Source organism: Polypterus senegalus, chromosome 6 (genome assembly GCF_016835505.1).
Source record: "Polypterus senegalus isolate Bchr_013 chromosome 6, ASM1683550v1, whole genome shotgun sequence".
In the NCBI taxonomy this organism is placed as follows: Eukaryota; Metazoa; Chordata; class Cladistia; order Polypteriformes; family Polypteridae; genus Polypterus; species Polypterus senegalus.
The window spans coordinates 185,069,471-185,095,891 of NC_053159.1; the positions used below are offsets into that span (position 1 = coordinate 185,069,471).

At 42.6% G+C, this 26,421-nt stretch overlaps 1 protein-coding gene across 1 annotated transcript in view; it reads left to right on the top strand.

Moving 5' to 3' along the window:
- osbpl6 (oxysterol binding protein-like 6) overlaps positions 1-26,421 on the top strand; it is a 225,461-nt gene that overhangs the window by 179,634 nt on the left and 19,406 nt on the right. The window contains exons 15-21 of the mRNA XM_039757717.1: positions 444-697; positions 830-967; positions 4,863-4,926; positions 9,260-9,338; positions 19,172-19,316; positions 23,615-23,759; positions 24,344-24,470. Of these exons, the coding sequence (XP_039613651.1) occupies positions 444-697; positions 830-967; positions 4,863-4,926; positions 9,260-9,338; positions 19,172-19,316; positions 23,615-23,759; positions 24,344-24,470 (952 nt within the window). The remainder of the gene's footprint in view (positions 1-443; positions 698-829; positions 968-4,862; positions 4,927-9,259; positions 9,339-19,171; positions 19,317-23,614; positions 23,760-24,343; positions 24,471-26,421) is intronic.

A 26,421-nucleotide genomic window follows, 5' to 3' on the forward strand; every position in this document is an offset into this window, starting at 1 on the left:
CAGAGGTCTTGAAAAAGAAAGAAGGGCCAACACTGCAAGTATTGACTCTGCACATCAACTTCATGTCATTGTCAATAAAAGCTTTTGAAACGTCTGAAATTCTTGTAATTCTGCTTCAGTCTACCACAGAAAAATCTGACAGAAAGATCTAAAGACACTGAAGCAGCAAACTTTGTGAAAACCAACACTTGAGTCATTCTCCAAACTTTTGGCCACGACTATATTGTTTTGCCATTTTTGTGGTGCCAGGGAGTGGCATTGTGTTGATTGTTTTAAGGAAGAATTCCATCTGGCTTTGTACACCTGACTACCGAAGCTTAAAATTACTTCATGGGTGGGCATGTTGGGTGGGCGTGCAAGGGCTTGCTGGCGACGTCGGCATCTCTAGAAAGGGTCCTGCTAATCAAAGAGCCATACGAAATCACGCTCCCTTCTTCTCTCAGTACAGAATGGAGACCTGGCCCGGGGGGTGTTCCGCAATGGCCGCCGCAGTTGTCTGCCCGCTCCATCTCATGACACCAGCAGCATCAACCTGTGGAACGTCCTGCGGAACAACATTGGCAAAGATCTGTCCAAGGTGTCCATGCCGGTGGAGCTCAATGAGCCTCTCAACACCTTGCAGCACCTCTGTGAGGAGCTGGAATACTCGGAGCTGCTGGACAAAGCTGCCGAGACCGAGGACCCTTATGAGCGCATGGTAAGGATCTGCATGGAGGGCGCTTGATGATTATGCAGACCCTGAACTTGATTCATGAACGTGTGAGATGTTACTACTGAGGTTGGACTTTTCAGGATGTTGCTGACTTTATTTTTGTTTTCTGCTTTACAGATTCTTATTGCTGCGTTTGCAGTTTCAGGGTACGCCTCCACGTACTACAGGGCGGGAAGTAAACCCTTCAACCCGGTCCTGGGGGAGACGTACGAGTGCATTCGGGAGGACAAGGGCTTCTGCTTCTTCTCTGAGCAGGTATGTAGTAGCGTGCCATTTCAGTGGCTGGTAAGTTCACGTGTCTGCGGTGGGCTGGCACCCTGCCTGGGGTTTGTTTCCTGCCTTGTGCCCTGTGTTGGCTGGAATTGGCTCCAGCAGACCCCCGTGACCCTGTAGTTAGGATATAGCGGGTTGGACAATGGATGGATGGAAGTTCATGTGTGTTTTTGTGGTCCACCATTGAGGTTTGAAATCAAAAATGACACTTTGTAGGTATTAGGGTTTCCTGTTTTCTAAGAATTTTTATCGTCACCAGTTTAGTGATGCCACTGTACAGAGGCAGTAATCTGTGCTCCATATGTGGCCATGAGCAGCAAAAATCGGCAAGTGAACATGGCGGTTGTCCATCGGCCAGGCTTAAGACAAGTCAGGTTACGTGGGTCTCGGTGTCACATTGTCACCTGTCTGTCCAGTGCTGTGCTTTTTGTGATGTCCCCTACAAATGCAGCACCTCCACTGCCATTCTGGACCCCTTCACCTTTTGTCCCATTTTGTCATGTTGCAGCCTGGTGCTGAAATCGTCTCAGTTTCATTTTTTTTTTTTTTGCTCATCAATTGACACTCAACGCCTCAGAATGGCGAAGCGGAAACGGGATTTTAGAAACTGAATACAAAGCTGAAATATCCCCCTAATGCGAGTATTCAGAAACGTTCCTCTGTGTTTCATTGAAGCTCCTTTAGCAGCCATGCCAGCCTGGAGTCTTCTCGAGTTTGACACGACAAGCTTCACACTCCTGGATTTGGGGATTTTCTCCATTCTTCTCTGCAGATCCTCTCAAGCTCAGTCAGGATGGATGGAGACAATCGGTGGGCAGCTATTGTCAGGTCTCTCTCTGAGACGTTCAGTTTGGTTCAAGTCCAGGCTCTGACTGTGACACCCAAGGACATTCACAGAGTTGACCCTAAGCCACTCCTGTGTTGTCTTTGCTTCATAAACCTTCGGGCCATTCTGAGGTCCAGAGCTCTGAGCAGGTTTTCATGAAGTTTAGCTTTCCTTCAACCCTGTCCAGTCTCCCAGTCCCTGATGCTGCCACCACACCTTACCACTGGAATGGTGTAGCACAGGTGATGAGCGATGCCTGGTGTCCTCCAGACATGATGTTAATCTTGCTTTCATCAGACCACAGAATCTCATTTCTCTGTCTGGGAGTCCTTTATGTGCCTTTACTGCAAACTCCAAGTGGGCTTCCATATGTTGTCTGGCCACTCTGTTAAAAAAGTCCAGATCAGTGGAGTGTTATGGTGATGATGGCTGTCCTTCTGGAATTTTTTTTCCCAGCTCCGCACCAGTTCTCTGGAGCCCAGCCAGGATAACCATTGGGTTCTTGGCCACCTCTCTTATCAAGTCCCTTCTCCTGCGATTGCTCAATTTGGCCGAGTGGCCAGCTCAGAGAAGAGTCGATGTTGTACCAAACCTCTTCCATTTAACAATTATTAGTTGTTGTCACCTTCTCCAGATGTGAGCCTCAACACAACCCTCTCTCTAAGATCTGCAGGCAATTCCTTCAACCTCATGGCTTGGTGATTGTCACCTGTGGGACCGACTATAGACGGGTGTGTGCTTTGCTTGTAATGTGGCAGCGTCTCGCCTGCTCCACATGTGCCAAAGGAACTGAAATAACCACAGCTGGACTCCAAACAAGGTGTACCAACATCCTGACGATGAATAACAGCATGAGACGTACCTGAGCCGAATCTCAAGTGTCACAGCAAAGGGGCGGCATACGTGTTTCAGTGTGATGTTTCTTTTTTTTTTTTTAATAAATTTGCAAATCTTTCTAAATTCCTATTTTTGGTTTGTCATTCTGGGGTATTGAGTGTTGTATGATTGGGAGGATTAAGTGATTTTAGCACAAGGCTGCAACATAAAATCTGAAAAATCTGATGGGGTCTGAATACACTGTGAAGGCACCATATGTTATATAGCGCCTTTCACATCTACCTACAGTATCGATCATATAGCACCTTTCATATCTATCTATCTATCTATCTATCTATCTATCTATCTATCATATAGTGCCTTTCACATCTGTCTATCTATCTATCTAATAATCAGATTTAGCCGAGACATTTCTTTTCTTTTTGTACTTCCTTTCCACTTTTTCCCTACTAATCTCTTTTCTCTTTTTCTACTATGTAGTACTTTTCTTAGATTATCTAACAAGTCCACAGCTATTTCTAATGTAACATCTTCCATGTTTTATCTTTAGTCAGTTCATGTTTAACTTTAATACATCTATCTATCTATCTATCTATCTATCTATCTATCTATCTATCTATCTATCTATCTATCTATCTATCATATAGTGCCTTTCACATCTATCTATCTATCTATCTATCTATCTATCTATCTATCTATCTATCTATCTATCTATCTATCACATAGTGCCTTTCACATCTATCTATCTATCTATCTAATAATCAGATTTAGCTGAGACATTTCTTTCCTTTTTGTACTTCCTTTCCACTTTTTCCCTACTAATCTCTTTTCTCTTTTTCTATTATGTAGTACTTTTCTTAGATTATCTAACAAGTCCACAGCCATTTCTAATGTAACATCTTCCATGTTTTATCTTTAGTCAGTTCATGTTTAACTTTCATACATCTATCTATCTATTAGACTCGATCTGTCCATATCGACGACACAGCGTCAAACCCCTTGGGCCACAATAGAATTACATACCTGGGAGGACCCTGGCGTGTGACCCTCTGACGTGCATGTGTGACACTACGCAAAAGTTTTTGTTTGTTTGTCCAGGAGAGGGATACAGAAATGCAGAAATGTCACTGTATTTGCACTACCACTGCTTGTGACGTAAGAAGCATGACAATAGTGGTTATGTCACAAACATTGAAAAATAACATTTGCTGAAATAATTTAAATGGTTATAAATCTCCATAAAGAGACTGTTCATGCTAAAAAAAGAGAAAAAAATAGCACAAAAAACACGCACATCCAGGCAGCATAACATCATGGACTGTTAGGTTAGGCCGCCCTATTTTATTGATTTTATTGTTTTATTTTTATTGTTTTATGTTTTATTATTTTATTTTATTGTTTTGGCAAAAGAAAAGAGCTCCAGTGAAGTTAGCATGACCCGTAAATTCCATATCTGCACCACTTGCCATACCTGACCTTTAACCCTAATTTCTGTTTGCCGTTATTTCCCACACTTTCTCTGATTCCATTCTAGATGTTTCGTTCATCCATGGCATCAGTTTTCTTTCCTATGTTGAGTTATTTAATAATTTCCAAATGTTCCACACTTTCCTGTCACCCTCTTTGAATTTATTCTTTTTACATATCCCAATATGTTTTCTTGTCTGTGTTCCATGTATCAATTCTGTCACATGCTTTACTTTTTTCTGAGGCTCTAGCCGCCTGTTCAGTGACTCTGTTTTGGTCTTGTTATGTTACTTACTTTCTTAATCGTTGCAGCTAAGATTTTCGCTAGTATCTTAACATCATTATTTAGGAGTGAGATTGGTCGATATGCTGCACATTGTAGTGAGTCTTCATTTTTTTGTTGGAAAAATAGTTACTAATGCTTGGAGGAATGTTTGTGGTGGACTTGTGCTTTGTTTAGTTTCTAGAAATAATATTAATGGAGCTAACTTAGTTAAAAACTATTTTAGAAAACTCCAGTGGGTAGCCGTCTGGGCCTACAGCTTTCCCACTTTGGAGTGAGTTTATGGTATCCTGTATCTTTGAAAGTATCGGTGGTTCTTCAGCTGCCTCTTCAAACGGGTTCAGGCTGAAGGGTTTGGCAGGTTAGATCAATTGGAATTAGAGAATAATATGAAAAGGATGCCACCACTTATGGAAAGGCTCCCTACAGGTAAAATGTCTTATAACACTGTGGTTGTGTTTCAGGTCAGCCACCATCCACCCATTTCAGCATGCCACTGTGAATCCAAGAAGTTTCTCTTTTGGCAAGGTAAGACATTGCAGATATTTTGTGAAGAGGCAACACAACTGGCCATGTGGGTGTTATGAATGTGCCTCAAAGGAAGAGAACCGGCAAAACCCCTGGCCGGAAACACTAGACATCAAACGTGTATGCCATTTACTGTAAATGTATTAAATTAACTTAGGAAATCAAGGAGAGTGTAAAACAAGAACAACAAAAATCAGCTTCAAAAAAGAATCTCAAAAAGAGTCCAAAAAATCCAATTACAAAATCCCGATTCGGTATTCCTGGACAAGACAAAGGCTAGAATGGAACAGATCATCTCAAAATAGTCTACTGCAAGCAGGGCAGAACAACAGATGGAAGAGTCCAAAGCCTCCATGACAGACTGTTTAATTGTGGTGGGCTCCAATGGTGACCCTGTTCACTCTTTCAGGCCCTTTACGACGGAGATCTGAACTGAAGGCCCCAAACCTCATCTACAGTCCTTGTATGCTTACAGTTACCACACTGGCAGAGTCGACTGCTATTGTAGTCCATCACTTCCCCCATTTCTTTTACATCTGTAACCCCAATTAGATGAGTTAATTAGACAGAGTAACAGAACGGGCTGGGGAGAAAGTTACACTGTTATTCATACAGAGTAACTGTGCCCAAAATAAATGCAGAATAAAATCAGTGTTATAGTAATACCGACATGGCCTTAATAATAAGCAGTTCATCTTGCATTCTAAGACTACCAGGTGGCTCTCTGTCTTAGTATAGATAGATAGATAGATAGATAGATAGATAGATAGATAGATAGATAGATAGATAGATAGATAGATATGAAAGGCACTATATTAAAGAGAGATAGATAGATAGATAGATATGAAAGGCACTATAAGATAGATAGATAGATAGATAGATAGATAGATAGATAGATAGATAGATAGATAGATAGATAGATAGATAGATAGATAGATAGATAGATAGATAGATAGATAGTGACGAGCAGGTTCACTGCATGCTCCCATCTTGCTTGCAGGAGCCCTTGACTCCATCACCGTCGGTAATGTTCTCAATGAGCACAGCAGTGAGTCACAACAAATACAGCAAGAGTATGGTGCAAAAGTGCAAGTGCTTTTATTAAAAACAACAAAAAGAAACAGTGTTCAAATGAATAGTGCAGTGTTTCAAATCTTCAATAAATAATCAATAAAAGCACAAGTGAAGTGGAGGTTAAAATCCATTAGAAAAAACTCTTTTAAAAACAATGAGGTTAAAACAATGCTGGAAGCAGTCCTTTAAAAAACACAAAGCCCGATGACTTTTTACCTGGCAGCTCCCCTGCTTCTCCCACCAGGCTTTGCAACAGGAGAGTCGCCATACCTGCAGCTGACCTTCTTTCTACCTATATGATCTGGTGGCCTTCCGATCCCTGGCTCCGGTTCAGCTCACCAAGATCGAGGCCTCTTGACATGAGCTGCAGACCCACCATACCACATAGATAGATGTGAAAGGCACTATATGATAGATACTGTAGATAGATAGATAGATAGATAGATAGATAGATAGATAGATAGATAGATAGATAGATAGGAACAATATAATAGATATATAGAAATGAAAGGCACTATATGATGATACAAACTAACCTTCATACTTCTTCTAGCTCTCATTTATATAATGCTTTTAATATCCATGATTTAATCTGTTATTTGTGTACTGTATATTGTGCCTTTCCTATCAGTTTATTTATGTTTTATAGCAGCTTTTATCTATTATATTGTGCAAGTTACATGTCTGTAGTATAGTGCCTTTCATATCTATGGTGTGTAGTGCCTTCCATTTCTATTGTATTGATTGTAGCTAGATTAATATGAATGGCATTATAAAAGACAAACAGATAGATTGGAAAGGCACTATATAATTGATAGATAATAAATATACAAGGCACTATATGATAGATAGATAGATAGATAGATAGATAGATAGATAGATAGATAGATAGATAGATAGATAGATAGATAGATAGATGTGAAAGGCACTATATAAGATGGATAGATAGATAGATAAATAGATGTGAAAGGCACTATATAAAAGATTGTTTGATTGATTGATTGATTGACACTATATAATAGACAGATAGTTAGATGAAAGGCACTATATAATATTTTAAGGATAGCTTGTAAAAGTTTTATATAAAGCTACATAGACAGAGGTGAAAGGCACTATAAAAATAAATAGATAGATAGATAGACTAGTCCCCCGGGGAAATTTGGCTTTTAATGGAATCACTTTAAATAAACAGATAATAGATTTTTTTAATAAAAACCGTAACCATCAGGGGGCACTCTAGCTCCCCACCACCAGGCACAAGTGCAGCACAACACAAGGAGGAAACACTTTTCCTTTTTGCCCCCAACAACAAATGCAGCACAAAGCACCAGTACAATCAATAAGCACCTCACACAGCACTTGGTCTCCTCTCTCTGTCTTCCTTTTTACCTTCACTCCTCCTCGTGTTGTCCTCCCTCACTGCCAGCATACCCCCGACTTCCTGAATGAGATGCAGCTGTTCCTTTATTCAGAATTTCAAGAGAGTATTATATACTGTATATCTACTGTCTAAAAAGTACGAAAACTAATGCAAATGTACTGTTGGTATAGAGAACCCCCAGTCACATTTCTTCACACACTTCTGCTAAATAATTTGTTTGCTGAAAGTCCACAGTGTTGGTGTGTCACAGAGAGGATGTGCAGCGTTGTTCAAAATGGCACTCAGTTTTGTCTTCATTCTCTCCAGGGAGTCCAGAGTGTGTCCCATAACCAAGTCTGCCCTTTTAATTAGCTTGTTGATTCAGTGGTCCTCTCTTGACATGACGTTACCAGCCCAGCAGACCACACTGGACATCCCAGAGTTGTAGAACATGTGAAGGATGTCACTTCCCACATTAAAGAAATGCAGTTTCCTCAGGAAGAAGAGCCTGCCTTGCCCTTTTTTTTCTAGTTCCTCTGTGTTCCAAGACTAGTCCAACCCATCATTGATGTGGACCCCCAAGTACTTGTAGGAGCAGACCACCTCTACATCCACTTCTGGAATAGTGACTGGATGATGCTGGCCTGTTCACGTAGCGAAAGTCAATCACCAGTTCCTTAGTTTTGCTGATGTGAAGTTGCAGACAATTCTCAAAGTTCTCCGCCTGACTCCTCTCCTCTGTCTCATCCCCCTTAAGTGCAGAATCATCTGAGAATTTCCTCAACTGCTGTTCTATTTCTAAACTGAGGTGTCACCGAGTGAAGATTAAAGCAGACAGGCCTGTGCCTTGTGGTGCTCCAGTGTTGCTCACAAAGTCCTCGAGTCTCACAAACTGTGGTCTTCCTGATGGACAGCTCATCATCAGGACACCACAGGCTCACCCACCTGCATATCTCTGAGTTGACCCCTTAACAGAGATGGCTAGATGGTGTTAAGAGCACTGGAGAAATCAAAAACCATCATCCTCAAAGTGTGGCCATCTTTGTCCAGCTGAGACTAAGCCTCGTGGAGCAGATGGATCATTGCATCCTCCACTCCAATCTTTGTCTGATAGGCAAACTGCAGTGGGTCCAGGTGGTCTACCACAAGAGGACTCTTATAGTCCATGACCAGCGTATCCAGGGCCTTTATGATGTGATAAGTGCCACTGGTTTGTAGTCACGAGGTGACAAGGTTCCTGCTTTACCGAGCGGTGGCACTTTTTGCAGCCGTAATGACCGAGGACACCACAGAGAGTAAAGTCTGTTGTCTGGCTGATGCAAGAATCGTTACTCCGTGGTCAGATTTAACCTTACAAAAACTGGAATGCTGAATAATTTTCAAAGTTAGGGTTCCTAGGACAGATGGTCAGAAGCATCCTGGACAGATCCCATTGGAGAGGCTGGAGAGACAGAATTTGCTGTGAGGGTCTCACAAGAGTTCACATAGGGCTGACTGTGGCCTCATGCATTGAGATACTGAATAATAAAATTTGTCTGATGTATATAATAATAACGGTGGCACGGTGGCACAGTGGGTAGTGCTGCTGCCTTGCAGTTAGGAGACCCGGGTTCACTTCCCGGGTTCTCCATGTGTGGAGTTTGCATGTTCTCCCCATGTCTGCGTGGGTTTCCTCCCACAGTCCAAAGACATGCAGGTTGGGTGGATTGGCATATCTAAATTGTCCCCGGTGTGTGTGTGCCCCTCGGTGGGCTGGTTTGTTTCCTGCCTTGCGCCCTGTGTTGGCTGGGATTGGCTCCAGTAACCCCCCATGACCCTGTAATTAGGATATAGCAGGTTGGATAACGGATGGATGGAAGGATATAATAATAACCCGAATTTCATGTTTGCTTGTTTCAGATATGAGATGGAAAAATAAATTCTGGGGGAAGTCCATGGAGATCATTCCAATTGGAGCAGTGAACGTCACCCTCCCAAAGTAAGTCCTCGCTTTTCTGCTCATCCTGCACTCACACGGGTCACTGGACTGGGTGAAGGAGGGCAGCAAGTGGGTAGATCAGAAAGTAAAATTTAAACCTGATGGCCCAGGCCTGAAGGGGTGCATTTATGTTTCTAACAGGGGGTGTTTCTTTTAGCTCTGGGGGCCCAGCTTACTTGGATAAAACTTCATTACTGTCAAAGTCAAAGTGAACTTTATTGTCATCTCCAACCATATACAAGTATACAGATAGACAAAATTGCGAAGCTCAGGGTCCACAGTGTAATAGTAAATTAAAAATAGAATAAAAATTTAAAATGAAAACACAAACAAGACAAGACATTGTGCAAAAATAGGACAAAGAAGTAGCAGCAATATTGATGTGTAAGATATGTAATATAATAAATAATAGATATAGATAATACAGAAATGATCAGTGTATGATAATAGTTGTTGAAGACGAGTGTAAACAATGACAGGTCAGAATGTTTCACAGCAGAAGGATATCAAGAGTGTCAAGATACTTAGAGGTCAGTGTGAGATCTTCAGTTCTTTTATCCCTGCACACTCATCATTGCAGGACTGTGGTTTTCATGTATAAAAGTTCTGTTTTTAGTGGTGGTTGAGGCCGTGTTGAAGGTCCCAGGATGCAGCCTGGTGGTTAAGGAGTCTGACAGCTTGGGGGTAAAAACTCTCCTGCAGCCTCGCAGATTTGGCTTTGATGCTGCAGTATCTTCTCTTGGATGGCAGAAGTGTGAAAAGTCCATGTGAGGGGTGTAAGGGGGTCCTGCTCAATGCTGCAGGCCTGACGGACACTGCGTTTGTAAAATATGTCCTGTAGTGAAGGGAGAGGCACCCCAGTAATGTTCTCTGCTGTCTTCACTATCCTTTGCGGTCAGATATGTTGCAGTTGCCATACCAGACAGTGATGCAGCTGGTCAGGACACTCTCTATGATGCCTCTGTAGAACGTGGTGAGGATGGAAGGGGGAAGACTTGCTCTCTTCAGCCACCTCAGGAAGTGTAGTCTACGCTGGGCTTTCTTGATTAGTGATGAGGTGTTATGTGTCCACGTAAGTTCCTCAGTTATGTGCACACCGAGGAACTTGGTACTCCTAACAATCTCCACATCTAAACCGTTGATGCTGAGTGGGATGTGGGCAGGACGTGATTTTCTGAAGTCCACGATTATCTCTTTTGTTTTGTCGACATTGAGAGATAGATTGTTGTCTTCACACCATGCGGACAGCCATTTCACCTCATCTCTGTATGCTCTTTCATCATCCCTGCTTATCAGTCCCAGCACCGTCGTACCATCCGCAAACTTGATGATGTGGTTGGTGTTGTGCGTGGCTGTGCAGTCGTGAGTCAGCAGGGTGAAGAGCAGTGGACTAAACACACAGCCCTGCGGCGCTCCAGTGCTCAGTGTGATGATGCTGGAAGTGTTGTGGCCCATCCAAACTGACTGGGTCCTCTCTGTCAAGAAGTCCAGGATTTAATTGCAGAGGGTGGTGTTCAGGCCCAACCTGCTCAGTTTTACAACCAGCTTTGGAGGGATGATTGTGTTGAAGGCAGAGCTAAAGTCTATGAATAGCATCCGGACATATGTGTCTTTTTTATCCAGATGTGTCAGGGAGATGTGAAGGGCAGAGCATATGGCATCCTCAGTTGACCTGTTTGAGCGGTATGCAAACTGAAGAGGGTCAAGGGAGTCTTTGTGTGCGACATGACTAACCTTTCAAAGCACTTCATTATGATTGGTGTGAGTGTAACTGGTCAGTAGTCATTCAGGCATGTCACTGATGACGTCCTTGGCACTGGTATGATGGTGGTCGACTTGAAGCATGTTGGGACTGACGACTGGCTCAGAGATGTGTTGAAGATGTCTTTGAGGACACCAGCCAGTTGACTTGCGCATTCTTTGAGCACAAGACCAGGTATGTTGTCAGGTCCTGCAGCCTTCTGTGGATTGACTCTGGATAGAGTCCTCCTCACATCTGTTATGGAGAGACAGAGTGCTTGGTCAGTGGAGGGAGGTGTTGCTTTTCTCGCAGGCTCTTTATTCTGTGCCTCAAAAGTTGTTCAGCTCATCTGGAAGGGAGGCATCACCATCACTGCTGTGTGGATTGGGCTTGTAGTTTGTAATTGCTTGAACACCCTGCCACATACGCCGTGAGTCTCTGGTGCTGCTGAATTGTTTGTTGATCTTCTGCGCGTATGCCCACTTAGCTCTCCTTATAGCATGAGACAGGTTGGCTCTGGTCACCCTGAGGGCGGCCTTGTCTCCAGATCTGAAGGCTGCATTTCTGAGGGCAGCTTGAGCAGCTTGTGCACTTCTCTTGTCATCCAGGGCTGACTTGAAACTTCTTATAAAATGTTGAAGCTGTTAATGAGTTCCAAAAACAATTAAGACGTAGAGGAACACAGATATTTGGGCTAACGAAGCAAATAGGGTGTCTTGTCTTGGCTGGAAAACAGATGCCGTATCTGTATCAAGTCGGGTCTTGAAACCTGAAAAATCGATCATAAAATTAGACCCCGACTTATATGCCCGTTCAAAAATGCGGCACTTAATTTTTCTTTTACATCTTCTTGCCTCCACCGATCTCGTTTCAGTTTCTCAGAAGGATCAAATTTTGTTGCAGCAGCGCAGTTACCAATTTCTTTCGCCACTTCAACGACTTTTAATTTAAAACCAGCTTCATATTTTCTACTGAACGATAAGGGATGCTCTTATGATAAAGGTGTATGAGGGTGTGAGATACGAAAAACACAAATCAGTGCAAACGTCGCTTCGGAATTGTTCAGGTATTACCGTTTGGTCACGTCGGCACAATACATAGAAAACAAAAGGCCGTGTGCTCCATGGTCACTCTCTCAGGTGAGCGTTAGCATATCATAATCTCTTGGACCAATAGCGCGGCTTTTTACGCATTCGACTTATACAACCGATATTATAAAATATTGGAAATTATACGGTAAAATCAAGTCCCGACTTATACAACTTAAACGCGAGTATATACGGTAAGTACTTTCTTGAGTTTAACTGGGAGATGCGTACGAACAGCAAAACAAGAAAAAATAATCAAGGCGAGCGAAAACCCAGACGAGAAGCCAAAATCATAAATCTCAGGCATGAAGTTAAAATATCAAAGCAAGACACGAAAATTAACCACAAAGAGATGACAATAAGCGTTTGGACGGATGTATCTGGAGATCAGATAAAGCTCATTGCAACCCCTTGACTTTTTATCCGGTCTATTGATGAACTGAAGGCGATGACCCCAGAGACCACACCCCAAAAACGATACACAAAATGACCTCCATATAGGAAAAGGTTATAAGCCCCCCACCTTCAAATTCAGTCCTGATCATGACATAAAGAATGTGTTAGGCTAGTAAGGAAAAGAATCCATCCATTCTCTAACCCGCTGAATCCAAATACAGGGTCACGGGGGTCTGCTGGAGCCAATCCCAGCCAACACAGGGCACAAGGCAGGAACCAATCCTGGGCAGGGTGCCAACCCACCGCAGAACACACACCAAGCACACACTAGGGCCAATTTAGAATCGCCAACCCACCTAACCTGCATGTCTTTGGATTGTGGGAGGAAATCGGAGCGCCCGGAGGAAACCCACGCAGACACGGGGAGAACATGCAAACTCCACGCAGGGAGGACCCGGGAAGCGAACCCTGGTCTCCTAACTGTGAGGCAGCAGCGCTACCACTGCGCCACCGTGCCGCCTAAGGAAAAGAATGAGACCGGAAAAAGAGGCGTTGTCAAATGAAAAAAATACTTCAGAAGATGGCAAAAAACCGAGAGATCAAGTCGTACTGGCGACAAAATCAAAATGAGAGTCGAAAAGTAATACAATGGTCAACGTCAAAAAGATTTCAAACAATTCTTTTTCCTAAGAAACGTTAAGAAATCTGCAAAGTCAGATGGAGAATTGATCCTTGGATTGTGTTGTATTCCCCAAAAGGTTGCGAGCTCTGAATGATACAACACAACCGTAGCAACGGGAGGACAAAATGGCGGTGATCGTGATGGAAACAAAATGGCAGCGCAAATAACCTCAGACGAATTGACAAAATCAAAAACTTCAGTCAGAATCAGACAGCTGATAACAGATTGGAATTGGAGGGCTAAGGAAATTCTCAAAATGAATGGCAAGTCCAGAAAATTAACGGCACATAAAAATGAATTATGGATCCACTGCTAACAGAAAGAGATGAGTATTGGGGGGTCATTACAGTCGAACCATGAAATTCACAGAGGTTATGTTCCTAGAGCAAATTTTGGATGTGATCAAAAAAATGCCCGTCCAGGAATGGCTGTACCTCAGGTACGGCAGCACCGAGACCAGAGTTAGGTAGGGTGTGTGTGGGGAGTGTGAATGGGTGTCTGGCGTACATCCTTGTAAGTCTTGGGTTGTATGTGTATGTGAGAGCCTGAGGGAGGGAGTGTATGACTGTGTTTGTGTGTGACTGTATATGTCAGGTGGGGTTTTGGACTCCTCCCCTCTCCTGGGACATCTGGCAATACTACAACATCTTTGCCTACCCTCCCCCTGCCTTAAGCATCTGTCTGGTCGCTCCCGGTGGCTGCCTGGTGGGATCTGGTTCCCTGGGCTCTGTTGGGTCCTCGGCAGGGTGGGTCGCCCTTGGGTCCCGGGCTGCTGGGTTCCGGGCCCGGCCGACTCGGGGGAGAGCGGCTGCGGGCGGGCCTGAGGGCTTGCCGTTGATATCTCCCGGGACTCTGCCGGCTGCTGGTTGTGACCCCCGGGGTGATCCTCTGCGCCTCTCGAGTGGGGGTTGGGGCTTCTCTGGTGACGGCCTCCCTGGGGTCTCCGCGCTCTGGGGTGACCTCTGGATCTCTGGGCTTGGAACTCCCTCCATCTTCCGACGTTTTGGGGGCAGGTCTGTGGCCCTTCACACTCACTATTGGATGCTCCTATAGAGAAACCTTACACATACAAGCGTGCGTACACACACAGGTGCTCACATGGTGATTTCATAAGTATGACTTGGACATCTTCAGCACATGATCTAAGGTTGTGGTGGCCCTAAATGCCTTAGTAATAATTACTGTGTGATTGTCAGCAAACATTTTTACTTTTATTTATCTTCATGTAGCTGATGCAGCAATGTTTTTGTCTTGTGGTTCTCCCCCCACCCCCCCACACCCCCTCTTTCTGCAGGTCTAGAAGCGGATTCCGGTTCATTTATTGTTTATTCTATACGAAAACCCCCCCTTCCCCCTTTACCTCCATCTCTTCTTTTTCTCTCTTCTTTTTCTTTCACTTTTGTCTCCGTGTCCGGTTCGAATCTTAAAAACATCTAAAAATATTTTTAATAAAGTTTTGGTATCAGGCGTGACTTCAGCAGAAGCTGTAACGCTCCACCTGAGAGAAAAACTGTAAGGCTAGTCGCCAGCATTCAGACATCAATTCTGATTGCTTCACAGCCGAACAGGACATGGTAAAAAAAAAATGCCTGTCAATGCCTATTTTTATAGTTTAAACCCTATTTTTATAGTTTAAACCCTAAGTATGCCCCCAAAACACTTTGATTTCATTTCAACCTCAGCTTAATACATTATCCTGACGATACTCTTATTTCTTACAGTCGTTACCTTTTTGGCACTATCACAGAAACTTACTGATACGGTACTCCTGATCGCTGCCTCGTTCTTCTTAATGTAGCATACTTTGCGTTCGTTGATACCATAGTGGCGCGTTACTGCAGCATAACTTTTTTAGTTCCGGGAGCAAATCCAGTCGTTCAACCTTCTTCTGGAGTGTCTTAAACTTCTTCTGGCGATTAGGTTCATTGCCAGACGCCTTAGAAGCTACAGGGCATGTGGGCGACATCTTAGGACTTTAAGAAGAACAAAACGAAAAACACTCGAGATAGCTACACACGGTAAACTGTTATGATGCGGAAATGCTAGGCTGTATCTGCCAGAGATGCGTCACAGGGCAGCAGCCAATCAGCAGCAAGGAGAAGTGAATAACGCTCTCGGATTGGCTACTTTTAAACCTCCTGCCTCGGAGTACAGGGGTATTTCACCATCCCAAGCCGTGTTTTCCTCTATGGTTGCTTTGTGGTCTCTCTACAGTATTAAAAACATTTGTACAGTTTTATATTTTATATGGAAATTGAGCTAAATTTACGTTAATATTTATGTTACAAAATTAGTAAATTATATTGTTCTTAATAATTTAGCGTTAAAACGCATGAAAAATTATATATTGCCACGAAAAGAAGCCATTGTGGAGGATAGTTAAATAAATATTAGTTAGGTTCTAAGGAAAAATCCGCGAACGACTGAGGCCGCGAACTCTGAACCGTGACTTTGCAGGGGTCGACTGTACTCATTTTTATTATTATTTATTTATTGTCTAATTTGACCACTTTTTTCATTGAACTTGTTCTTTTGTCAAGTGTTTTCCCTTCACACCACTCCCAAAAAAAAAAAAAGCTAACAACGTGTTGTAGTCGTTTGTTGGGGTCTTTTCCCAGTACCACCCACTTCACGCAGCTGTTTACAGTGCAGCCAAAGGTTCGCTTCAGTACTGAGTGTTACCATGTGGATGTAGGCGACCTTCAGGTCATTGATGTTTCTCTTTTGAATGCTTCTGGCCGATTTCCCCTCATGTGGCACCGCACCCCATGCCACCCCACCACTCAGTGCAGGCTGGTAGCTGAGAAACTCTCAGGGGTCGGGGTATATGAGCTCCCCGTTCAATCTAATGGAGCCTGAGGGGATCTACCAGGAAGAAGTGAATCAGCTGCCCAAATCCAGGTGTGTGAAACACGTAGAGACTCACCAAAAAGGACTGCAAGCTGGAATGGCTTCCAAAGGGGCTTCTGCAAAGTACTGAATTCCGAGTGTGAATAAGAATAATAATTTGGACACCTTTCTGAAAACAGTTTTCACTTTGTCATTATGAGTTATTGAGTGCATACTGATTGAAAAAAATGGCGTATTCATCCATTTCAAACTTAATCTACAGCACAGTAAAGTGGGCAGAAGGTAAAGGGGTCCGAGTGCTTTCTGAAGGCACTATACATTTTGACATTTAAATGTCACCATTTAATTGACATATTTTGCTCTTTTATGCAACTAACTATGCATGTATGCTACGCAGCGCACTTCTCATCCAGCCAGGTCAGAGGAATTGCTAACCTTTAATAATTCTTTGCATTTATATAGCACTTTTCTCACTACTCAAAGCGCTCAGCAATTGCATTTTAAGAGCCCAACAGAGCAGAGTCCCTTTTGGCATTTACGAGATTCGAACCGGCAACCTTCCGATTGCCAGTGCAGATCCCTAGCCTCAGAGCCACCACCCCAACTTTTAACAAAAGCGCATCCCGGCTTACAAAGTCTAGAAATGCATTCGCTGTACCTCTGTGTATATACAGTCCTGTTTTGTTTCAAAAATACCCAAGTTATCATTTAACAATATTTTCAGTCTTTCGAGGAGAGAAATATTTGATTGAAAACACCCCTCGGAATAAACAACGTGCAAACAGAAAGCAGATCCACATTACAGAGGACCGCTCCTGGTTCTTAAAACACCACACACCTTGTGTAGAAGGCCCACCAATGCAACTTCTGCCAAACAAGAATAAAAAGGGCCATCCCACTGCAGCAGATTACGCTCCACTTTTATCAGAGCGCTACAGAGAGTATTCGAACTTACTGCAGTCCAGGCAAAAAGGTAGGAGGATCGAGTACAGGAATGTTTTTGTCAGTCGAAAACTGCTTTACGGAGATCACTTCGAACAATCTGATTCACCGCTTTGATGTTTTCATTCATCCGAGACAAGCGTGGGCGACCTGGGCGTTGAACGTCTTCCACATTTTCTTGTCCTTCCTTGAAACGTTTGTGCCACTCAAAAACTTGTGTGCAAGACAAACTGCTATCACCGTACGCTGTTTTTATCATTATTGATTTGCTGTTTGATTTTTTCCACCCAACATTATAGCAGCATCTCGTGTAGCGATTGTTGTGCAAGTACTGACTGGGCTCTTCACAGGATATACCGAACCGCTCGGCAGTCTGAGAGGGCATGTAGGAAAGGATATACTGTAGCACCTCTCATAGTAGCAGGCAGGTCATTCCACAGCTTCGGGGTCCTGTAAGTAAAAGAGCGACCTTCCGCTGTTGTTTTATTAATCCCTTGAATCACAAGGAGGCCAGCATCTTGAGGTCTTAATGTGCGCTCAGGTTTGTAAGTAATGATAAGCTCAGATAAGTAAGCATGGCCTTGGCCATTTAAGGCTTCATATGTTAAAAGGAAGATTTTGAAATCTTCCCTCAACTTAACTCAAAGCCAGGAGTTATGCATTTGTACTGTTTAGTTCTTGTAATGACTCTTGCAGCAGAATTTTGGAACTAATATAACTGAAAGTTGTATAAAGAACGACTTGAACTGCCATTGTCTTAAGTTATTGACGTGCTTCATTCTTGACTAAGCAAAGAAGCACAACTGTCATTTCCTATCTCAAATTAACCTTCTTTTTTATCGCACCTTTCTGTATGAGTATCAGTACAAGGCCGAGAAGTGCAAAGAAGCTGCGCATTTTCAACAGGGTTTTGTTCAACCCATTGAATTAAAGCTAAAAGTCTGCACTTCAACTGCATCTGAGTTGTTTCATTTAAAATTCATTGTGGTAATGTAGAGAACCAAAATTAGAAAAAAGGTGTTTCTGTGCAAATATTTATGGACCTAACTGTATCTGTCTATCTATCTATCATATAGTGCCTTTCATATCTATCTATCTATCTATCATATAGTGCCTTTCATATCTATCTATCTGTCTGTAATCTACACAGCACTTTGTCTGACGAAATGCCACCTGCAAGACAAATTTAATATTTTTTTTTTTATCAGTATGCTGCTGCTGGATTATGTGAATTTCCCCTTGGGATTAATAAAGTATCTGTCTGTCTATCTATCTATCATGTAGTGCCTTTCATATCTATCTATCATATAGTGCCTTTCCTATCTATCTATCTATCTATCTATCTATCAATCATATAGTGCCTTTCATATCTATCTATCTGTCTATCTATCATATAGTGCCTTTCCTATCTATCTATCTATCTATCTATCTATCATATAGTGCCTTTCATATCTATCTATCTGTCTGTAATCTACACAGCACTTTGTCTGACGAAATGCCACCTGCAAGACAAATTTTATATTGTTTTTTTGTATCAGTATACTGCTGCTGGATTATGTGAATTTCCCCTTGGGATTAATACTTAATATTAATATTTTACTTTTATCTATCTATCTATCTATCTATCATATAGTGCCTTTCCTATCTATCTATCTATCTATTATATAGTGTCTTTCACTTTTATCTATCTATCTATCTATCTATCATATAGTGACTTTCCTATCTATCTATCTATCTATCTATCTATTATATAGTGTCTTTCACTTTTATCTATCTATCTATCTATCTATCATATAGTGCCTTTCCTATCTATCTATCTATTATATAGTGTCTTTCACTTTTATCTATCTATCTATCTATCTATCTATCATGTAGTGCCTTTTCTATCTATCTATCTATCTATCTATCATATAGTGCCTTTCATATCTATCTATCTATCTATCTATCTATTATATAGTGTCTTTCACTTTTATCTATCTATCTATCTATCTAAAAGATTTCATAAAAAATAACTGCATTTCTTGGCACTTCTCAGCCACCGTACTTCTTACCCATCAGCCCAGGCTGCCTGCCAGTTGAGTCATTTGATTCCAACAGTGAAATGATGCTCTGTCTCTTGTCGGCTTTCTCACAGGTTCAATGACCAATACGAGTGGAACAAAGTCACAACCTGCATTCACAACATCCTCAGCGGCAGGAGGTGGATAGAGCACTATGGTGAGATAACCATAAGGAACACCAAAAGCAGCGCCTGCATTTGCAAACTGACCTTCATCAAGGTAAGACTCGCTGACTGACCAGCACTTCAGAAGGCCCAAGCTACGTTTGTCTGTGGCAGTGGTGGGCATTGTGGCATAATAGAGAAGGGTTTGGACTTCAAAACCCGAGGCTGAGGATTCAAATTCTGAGACTGACATTTGTGTGTTTGTGACCAAGTCACTCCACCTGCCTGAGCTCCAATTGCAAAAAAACGAAATGTGACCCACTGCAACTCAACTGTTGTACATCACCCTGGATAAAAGGCATCAGCCAAACAAGAAATGGAAATAGTAATAAAACAAGTGGGAATTCAGGGCACAGTGGGTCTAACATGATCTCAAACACAGGGAGGGTTATGGCAAGGGGAAGGTTTTCAGAGTCAGGTGAGTTTAAGAGTGGTGACCAGTAGGGGTCAGTGCAGGGCTGCTGATCTTAATAATAAGCATAAATGATCTGGACGGCAATAAAATCAATCAGCTGGCAGGTGGTGCCAAACTTGGAGGAAGGGCGAATAATGGAGAACACACCGAATCATTACAGAAGGACTTGGGCAACATACTGGCCTGGGAAGATTAGGATAAATTTTACTGTAAGTAAATAGGAAATAAAAATGTTAAAATATGGATACACAATGGGAGGTCTGAAACTACTCCTTATGAGAAGGACTTAGAAGCTGTAGTGGACTCGACACCATCAACATCTAGACAGTGGACCGGAGTGATCAAGAAAGCTAATAGGATGTTAGGTTATATAGCGCCCTGAAGTGTGGAGCACAAGTCTAAGGAGACCCTAAGGAGACTACTGTGTTCAGTTTTGGGCTCCATAATACACAAAAGACAAAGCCGCGCTAAAGAAAGTCCAGAGAAGAGTGACCAGGCGGATTCTGCCACTGTGAGCTGTAAGGAGTGAGTGAAGGAGGTGAACTTTTTCAGTTTAAAGAGGTGACGTTAGAACAATCCAGATGAGAACGGGCCATTCAGCCCAACAAAGCTCACCAGTCCTGTCCACTTATTTCTTCCAAACAAACATCAAGTCGAGTTCTGAAAGTCCCTAACGTCTTACTGTCTGCCACACTACTTGGTCGCTTATGTGTAAAGAAAACTAATTTAAAGTTTCTGGGAAATTTCCCCTTCACAAGTGTGTCCCCGTGTTCTTGATGACCTCATTTTAAAGTCACCGTCTCGATCCACTGGACTCATTCCCTTCATAATTTTTAAACACTTCAGTCAGGTCTCCTCCTAATCTTCCTTTTCTTAAACTGTAAAGGCTCAGCTCTTTTTATCACTCCTCATAACACATCCCCTGCATGATATGAACTCTATCTAAACTGTTGCCAGACTTAAGCTCTACACTGCTGTTTAGGTACAACTTAAAATTTGACGACATGCTTAGAAATAAAATTTAATGAAAAATAAAAATTTAGTAGCACGGCTTACACGTTTTTAGAGTACATGTCAAATGTCGATGTCATGTCCAAGTACCCTAGTAGCTTACGCAGTTCGCTGCTTTTAGCAGCCACGTCATCAACAATACTGTTAGTGTCAAGTTTGGCTCGGATATTTTCCTCCACCGACATCAACATGAACGTCTCAAGATGTTTCTGCGTCATTGTGCTTCTCATCTGGCTTTTAATTCTCTTCAAAGCAGAGGATGATCTTTCACACTGCACTTGTGACACCAGCAGCGTTAGCAGGAGCTTGTAGGCGAGCCCAGCGCTCTTGTGAGCCTCAGTTAGGACGTCCAACCGGAGTAGCACCTCGTAGCAGCAGAGAGGAGAGTCTTTACAAGACTTGCCAGTTGACACAGGTGTCCCATCTTGTTCATGGTCACTGTCATTTTCATTGTCATCCTCCACAGTTTAAGCGACTGCTACTGATTGTTTAAGTGTTGACCACTGCTGTCCAAAGCTTTGCACTTCTATTTGTAGTTGTTCAGCAGTGATGCCATCATCAAATCTGAGCAAATGTCTATGCAGCTCTTCCATAGCTTATTTATTTTCAACTCAATAGTCAAATTTACAATGGAATAAATGATAACCGAGGTTATAATGAAACCTCACATGATTGAAATGGTCCATTAACTTAACGATGAACTATAAATGTTTCGTCCTAATATGAAGAATTCCAGTCCTGTGATTTATAACTAGCTGAACACCACAAATTATCGCTCACGATGACGACCAGAGAACAATTAAATGCATAATACACCATCTAAACTAATTATTATCAGATAAACTAAATTGCAATAATGTATACGCTAACTGAAATGTAGCGGAATCGAAACAGAAATCGGCAAAAGGACCAAATTGTTTGCTGCAACGCTGTGTACTGACAACTAAAACGACTTGATGACGTAATACGGTATATTATATAGGACTATAGAAATCGCAGTACCGGACAGATAATGTTTAGTAGTTTAGAAAATGAATTTTAATGTCAAACGGTAACCAGTACATAAACGTTATTTCATGAAACGGCCTATGCAGAGTCCGCGCCCCACCGGGCATTGCCCAAATGCCCTAATGGCCAGCATCAGAATGCAAAGAATCCTTATCCTTAATATTTTCCTTCCCTCAATTTACAGCGAAACCAAACGTTGTTGTCTCACAGCGCTGATGTCTTGCACTGCCACCTGGTGGAATCCCCGAGATTTACATAAAGTACGTGTGCAGGCCTGGTCAGCACCCTAATTGTGTAGTAGCAGTAGCGTCCACAAGCGTACAAGTCGCGTATCGCCCGGCCCTGAACTCACTTACATATTACGCATGACGCGAGACGTCCCGAGGTATTATGGGGTGTGTTATGAAGGGAGTTAGTACAGGGGATCCAGGCAGATACTTAAGATTACCTTCTTCAAGAAGAACACGGAAACACGGTTGGGCAGTTTTTATTGACACAGCAGACGCATGAAATAAATGACCAAGTAGCGTGGTAGACGTTAGGACTTCGGGACGATGTTATTTTGGACAATCTTAGTGAAGACTGTTGAAATTGTTGGGCTGAATGGCCTGTGCTCATCCTAATAATTTGAATGTCCAACTCCGGTCTCGGTGGGCCGCAGTGGCTGCAGGTTTTCATTCTAACCATCTTCTTAATTAATGAGTCGTTTGTTGCTGCTGATTCACTCATTTTGCCTTCGTTTTAATTGACGTGACTCTGACCCCTTAGTTGTTTCTTCTTCCTTAATGAGCAGCCAAACAATAATGAGAAACAAAACAAGACCAGCTAACATGAAAATAAAGAAAAGTGAAGGTCTCGGTCATGCTGGTCTGCTCAGGTCACCAAAACATCTTGACGGTGGTCTTAGAAAAAAACAGAAAATCAACGGTCTGCTGGGGTAGAGTGAGAGCAGCAAGTAGTCGTGATATTCAATAACGACTTTAATTAACAGAAATAATCAGCTTCTCATTAAGAAACTGGTTGGAGTGAAATGGGCTGGAGTTTGACGTTCCAATTTAGCTGGTCATCTGTTGGCTCGTTTCACACCACATTTCTGTTTGGCTGCCATTTAATGAAGAAACAAATCAATTCAGAGGACTCAATCCTGAAAAAACAGGGCTAGTAAAATGAAGGGAAAAGGAGTTAATTAGCAGCGAAAACCGATCACCGATTAGAATGAAAACCTGCAGCCACTGCGGCCCACCAGACCCGGAGTTCGACACCCCTGCTGTAATCTCTCCTGGCAGTAGCCAGCTCCTCCGCCATACCGCTCGTCCTTCCTTGCCTGCTCCACGTTTTGTATTTTTAGCTTTGCGCCCTCCACCGCCATTACCTATCGTCTTTGAGGGAGGAGCGAAAGTTTTAGAGTCGTCAAAAATTTCGATATCCAGTTTTCGATGGATCGCGACGTTTTAGGATCCCCTGACACCGAAAACATCAATATCTCGATGATGGGTGTGTTTCTGTATGTGTGTCACAGTTTCTTGAGGACGGTCAAGAGCTAAAATGGCTGGACGGAAAAATACCAAAACTGTTATAAGGTGACGACATGCCGATTAGTTTTTGAGCGAAATCGTGCAAGAGAAAGAGACCCTCTAGAGGAACCCTCAAATACCGTAATTCAACAATTAATTATGAACTCTTCTCGTCAATTGCTATCATAATGACCTTTTTTATGATCAGAAAGATCAGCGTCAGAGCAGTAAATAATTACTGAAATGTTAGAGAAGAGTTCGGGTAACTTGGTTCCGAGGGTGCAAATTTTTCCGACGCTCACGTCCGAATTTTTCTTTTTCAGTATTAACATCATGGAGACATCTTGTCGTCTTATTACTACGTTTTTCTTTTTCCTCTGACTGGTCATTCATATCACTTCTCAGGGGAACTACTGGAGCTCAAATGTTAACGAAATCCATGGATTTGTGATGGACCAGGAAGGGAAGGTCGTCCACCGGCTGTTTGGGAAATGGCACGAAGGCCTCTACTGTGGCATCCCACCCTCAGCAAAGTGTGTCTGGCGGCCAGGTGAGTTCCGGAGAGCCTCGGCCAGCGTATTTGATTTGTCACTGCTTGGGGCCAATGGCATGTTAGGCTGACAGCGTCTCAAGGATATTAAGTGAAAGATGGCAGGCCTGTTTATCGGCCGGTTTTGGGACCCCAAGTCTTCATCAGACTGATATAGAGATCACTGAAAATGAAGTTTAGTGCGGGTCAGTGAGACCAGCAAAAACCCCAAATCACCAAACATGCAAGACCCAAGGTGAGCCCATGCTTAAGACGTTTGATGCTGGCCACTAAAGCAGATCCTGTTCAGAAAGCCCATCAGAACGAGTGTCCTCTCTTAGATGTTCTGCAGATTTCATTCTCATTGACCAAAAGCATATTTGGCATTGGCGTGGGGTCAGTCCATCTGCCTGTAGAACCCTTCTTAGTCTATGGAGGCAACCAAAAAACTGTACCCATCAGAATGCTATCAACTGCATGCTATGGCCTCAAAGTCACAACTGCCAGGGTCTTCTCTCCTGATTGTGTAGGACAGCTCACCAGTTACCTAAGGGATGCTCGGAAGGCTGGACGCAGCAGAAAAACATTTCTTTCTTGTTTTGCAGGCTCCATGCCCACAGACTATGAACGCTACTATGGCTTCACAAGGTTTGCCATTGAACTCAACGAGCTTTGCCCTGAAATGAAGGACCTGCTGCCCCCCACTGATGCCCGATTTAGGCCAGACCAAAGGTAAGCCTCCTGCACTTTGTACTGTCCTCTCAATCCAGTAGGCAAGAAACTGCTCAAGGGATCAGATCACACTGCCGAGCCCCCCAGTTAGAACATAAGAAGCTTTGTAGACAAGCAGGGAGCGCTTAGTGCGTGTGCCACGCGTTTGATGAGTGAATAGCTGAGTGGTGCCACAAATGACACCCTCTAAAGTTCTTCAGAGTTCTCAGGTGGCGTGCTGGCACCATGTTTAGTGTCACATAGCCACAAGGGGCTGAGATTGAATCCCAACCCAGTTCACTGTCCCCCTGAGTATTGTCCACATGACCTCCTCATGAGGTCCTCATGTCCTGCCACATCCCAGAGTCACGCCAGTTAACTAAATGGCACCTGTAGAGCAGACTGGTGAGAGTGACTGTGGGTGTGTGATTGACTGGTACGCTCTCCAGCTTTGTTTCCTATCTTGGGCCCAGTGGTGCTGGGCTGTAATAACCCACTGTGTGTAAGCGTGGGAGGGGGGACTGGAGGGTCTCATTTATAAAATTGTACCTGAATTTGAGCATGAAAATATGCATATGTCAGAAACAAGGAATCTTACTAAACTTGGCGTGTGCACATTTGTATGCAATTTACCCTTTATAAATCACAGTCATCTGTGCTTACGAGAATGCATCTTAAATGTTGGTCACCCTGAAGCAATCATATGTGGCCCTTGCTGATCAACTTTACACATAATAAGTCCTGATCAAATCCTGCAGAGTTCATCTTCGAAAGGAGCTGCGAAATTACAGAAATGTTTGCCAACTTCACCAAACTGCAAAAGTGCGTCAAAAGTCAATGAGGAAGGAGGAACCAAACTAGTTTTAGGTGGGATATAAGAGTGCTGTGGTCTTTTAAGTGCCCTCGAAGGGCTAGGGAAGCCTCTGCCAGCTATTCTGGGTTGATAATTATGGCCAAAAATGTGACCTGAGCTAACAACTGCGCCACTGTAGCCTCAAAGAAGAAAAGAGGGAAACGGAAAGATACGCACAAACAAACAGCCACAACCTAGCAATAAGTAAAATATATCTATCTATCGTATAGTGCATTTCATGTCTGTCTATCTATCTATCTATCGTATAGTGCCTTTCATGTCTGTATCTATCTATTATATAGTGCCTTTCATATCTATCTATCTATCTATCGTATAGTGCCTTTCATGTCTGTCTATCTATCTATTATATAGTGCCTTTCATATCTACCTATCTATCGTATAGTGCCTTTCATGTCTGTCTATCTATCTATCTATCGTATAGTGCCTTCCATGTCTGTCTATCTATCTATTATATAGTGCCTTTCATATCTATCTATCTATCTATCGTATAGTGCCTTTCATGTCTGTCTATCTATCTATCTATTATATAGTGCCTTTCATATCTATCTATCTATCTATCGTATAGTGCCTTTCATGTCTGTCTATCTATCTATTATATAGTGCCTTTCATATCTATCTATCTATCTATCTATCTATCTATCGTATAGTGCCTTTCATGTCTGTCTATCTATCTATCTATTATATAGTGCCTTTCATATTTTATCTGTCCTGCCAACTACACTAAAACTTCGCAGCGGAAAAGTAGTGTGTTAAAGAAGTTATGAAAAAGAAAAGGAAACATTTTAAAAATAACGTAACATGACTGTCAATGTACATCATGATTGTAAAGAGTTTAATGTAAATGCTGTGTATGAGAAATGCACATTTTTAGGATGTAAGGATCTTTTTCTAAACGACGTTTGCAGTTCTGCCCTCAGGCTGTAAAATGACCAAACTGTCTGCTGAGCTCACTCTTGAGCGCGCAACGTACAGTCGGCCGTGCGAGAAGCAATCTTGGGTCAAGTCAATGGCGACCTTTTTTTAGAGTCTGGCCCTGTGACTTATTTAATATCATAGTAAAGCAGAGCGTTACTGGAAATTGGAGGCGTCTGAATTGGA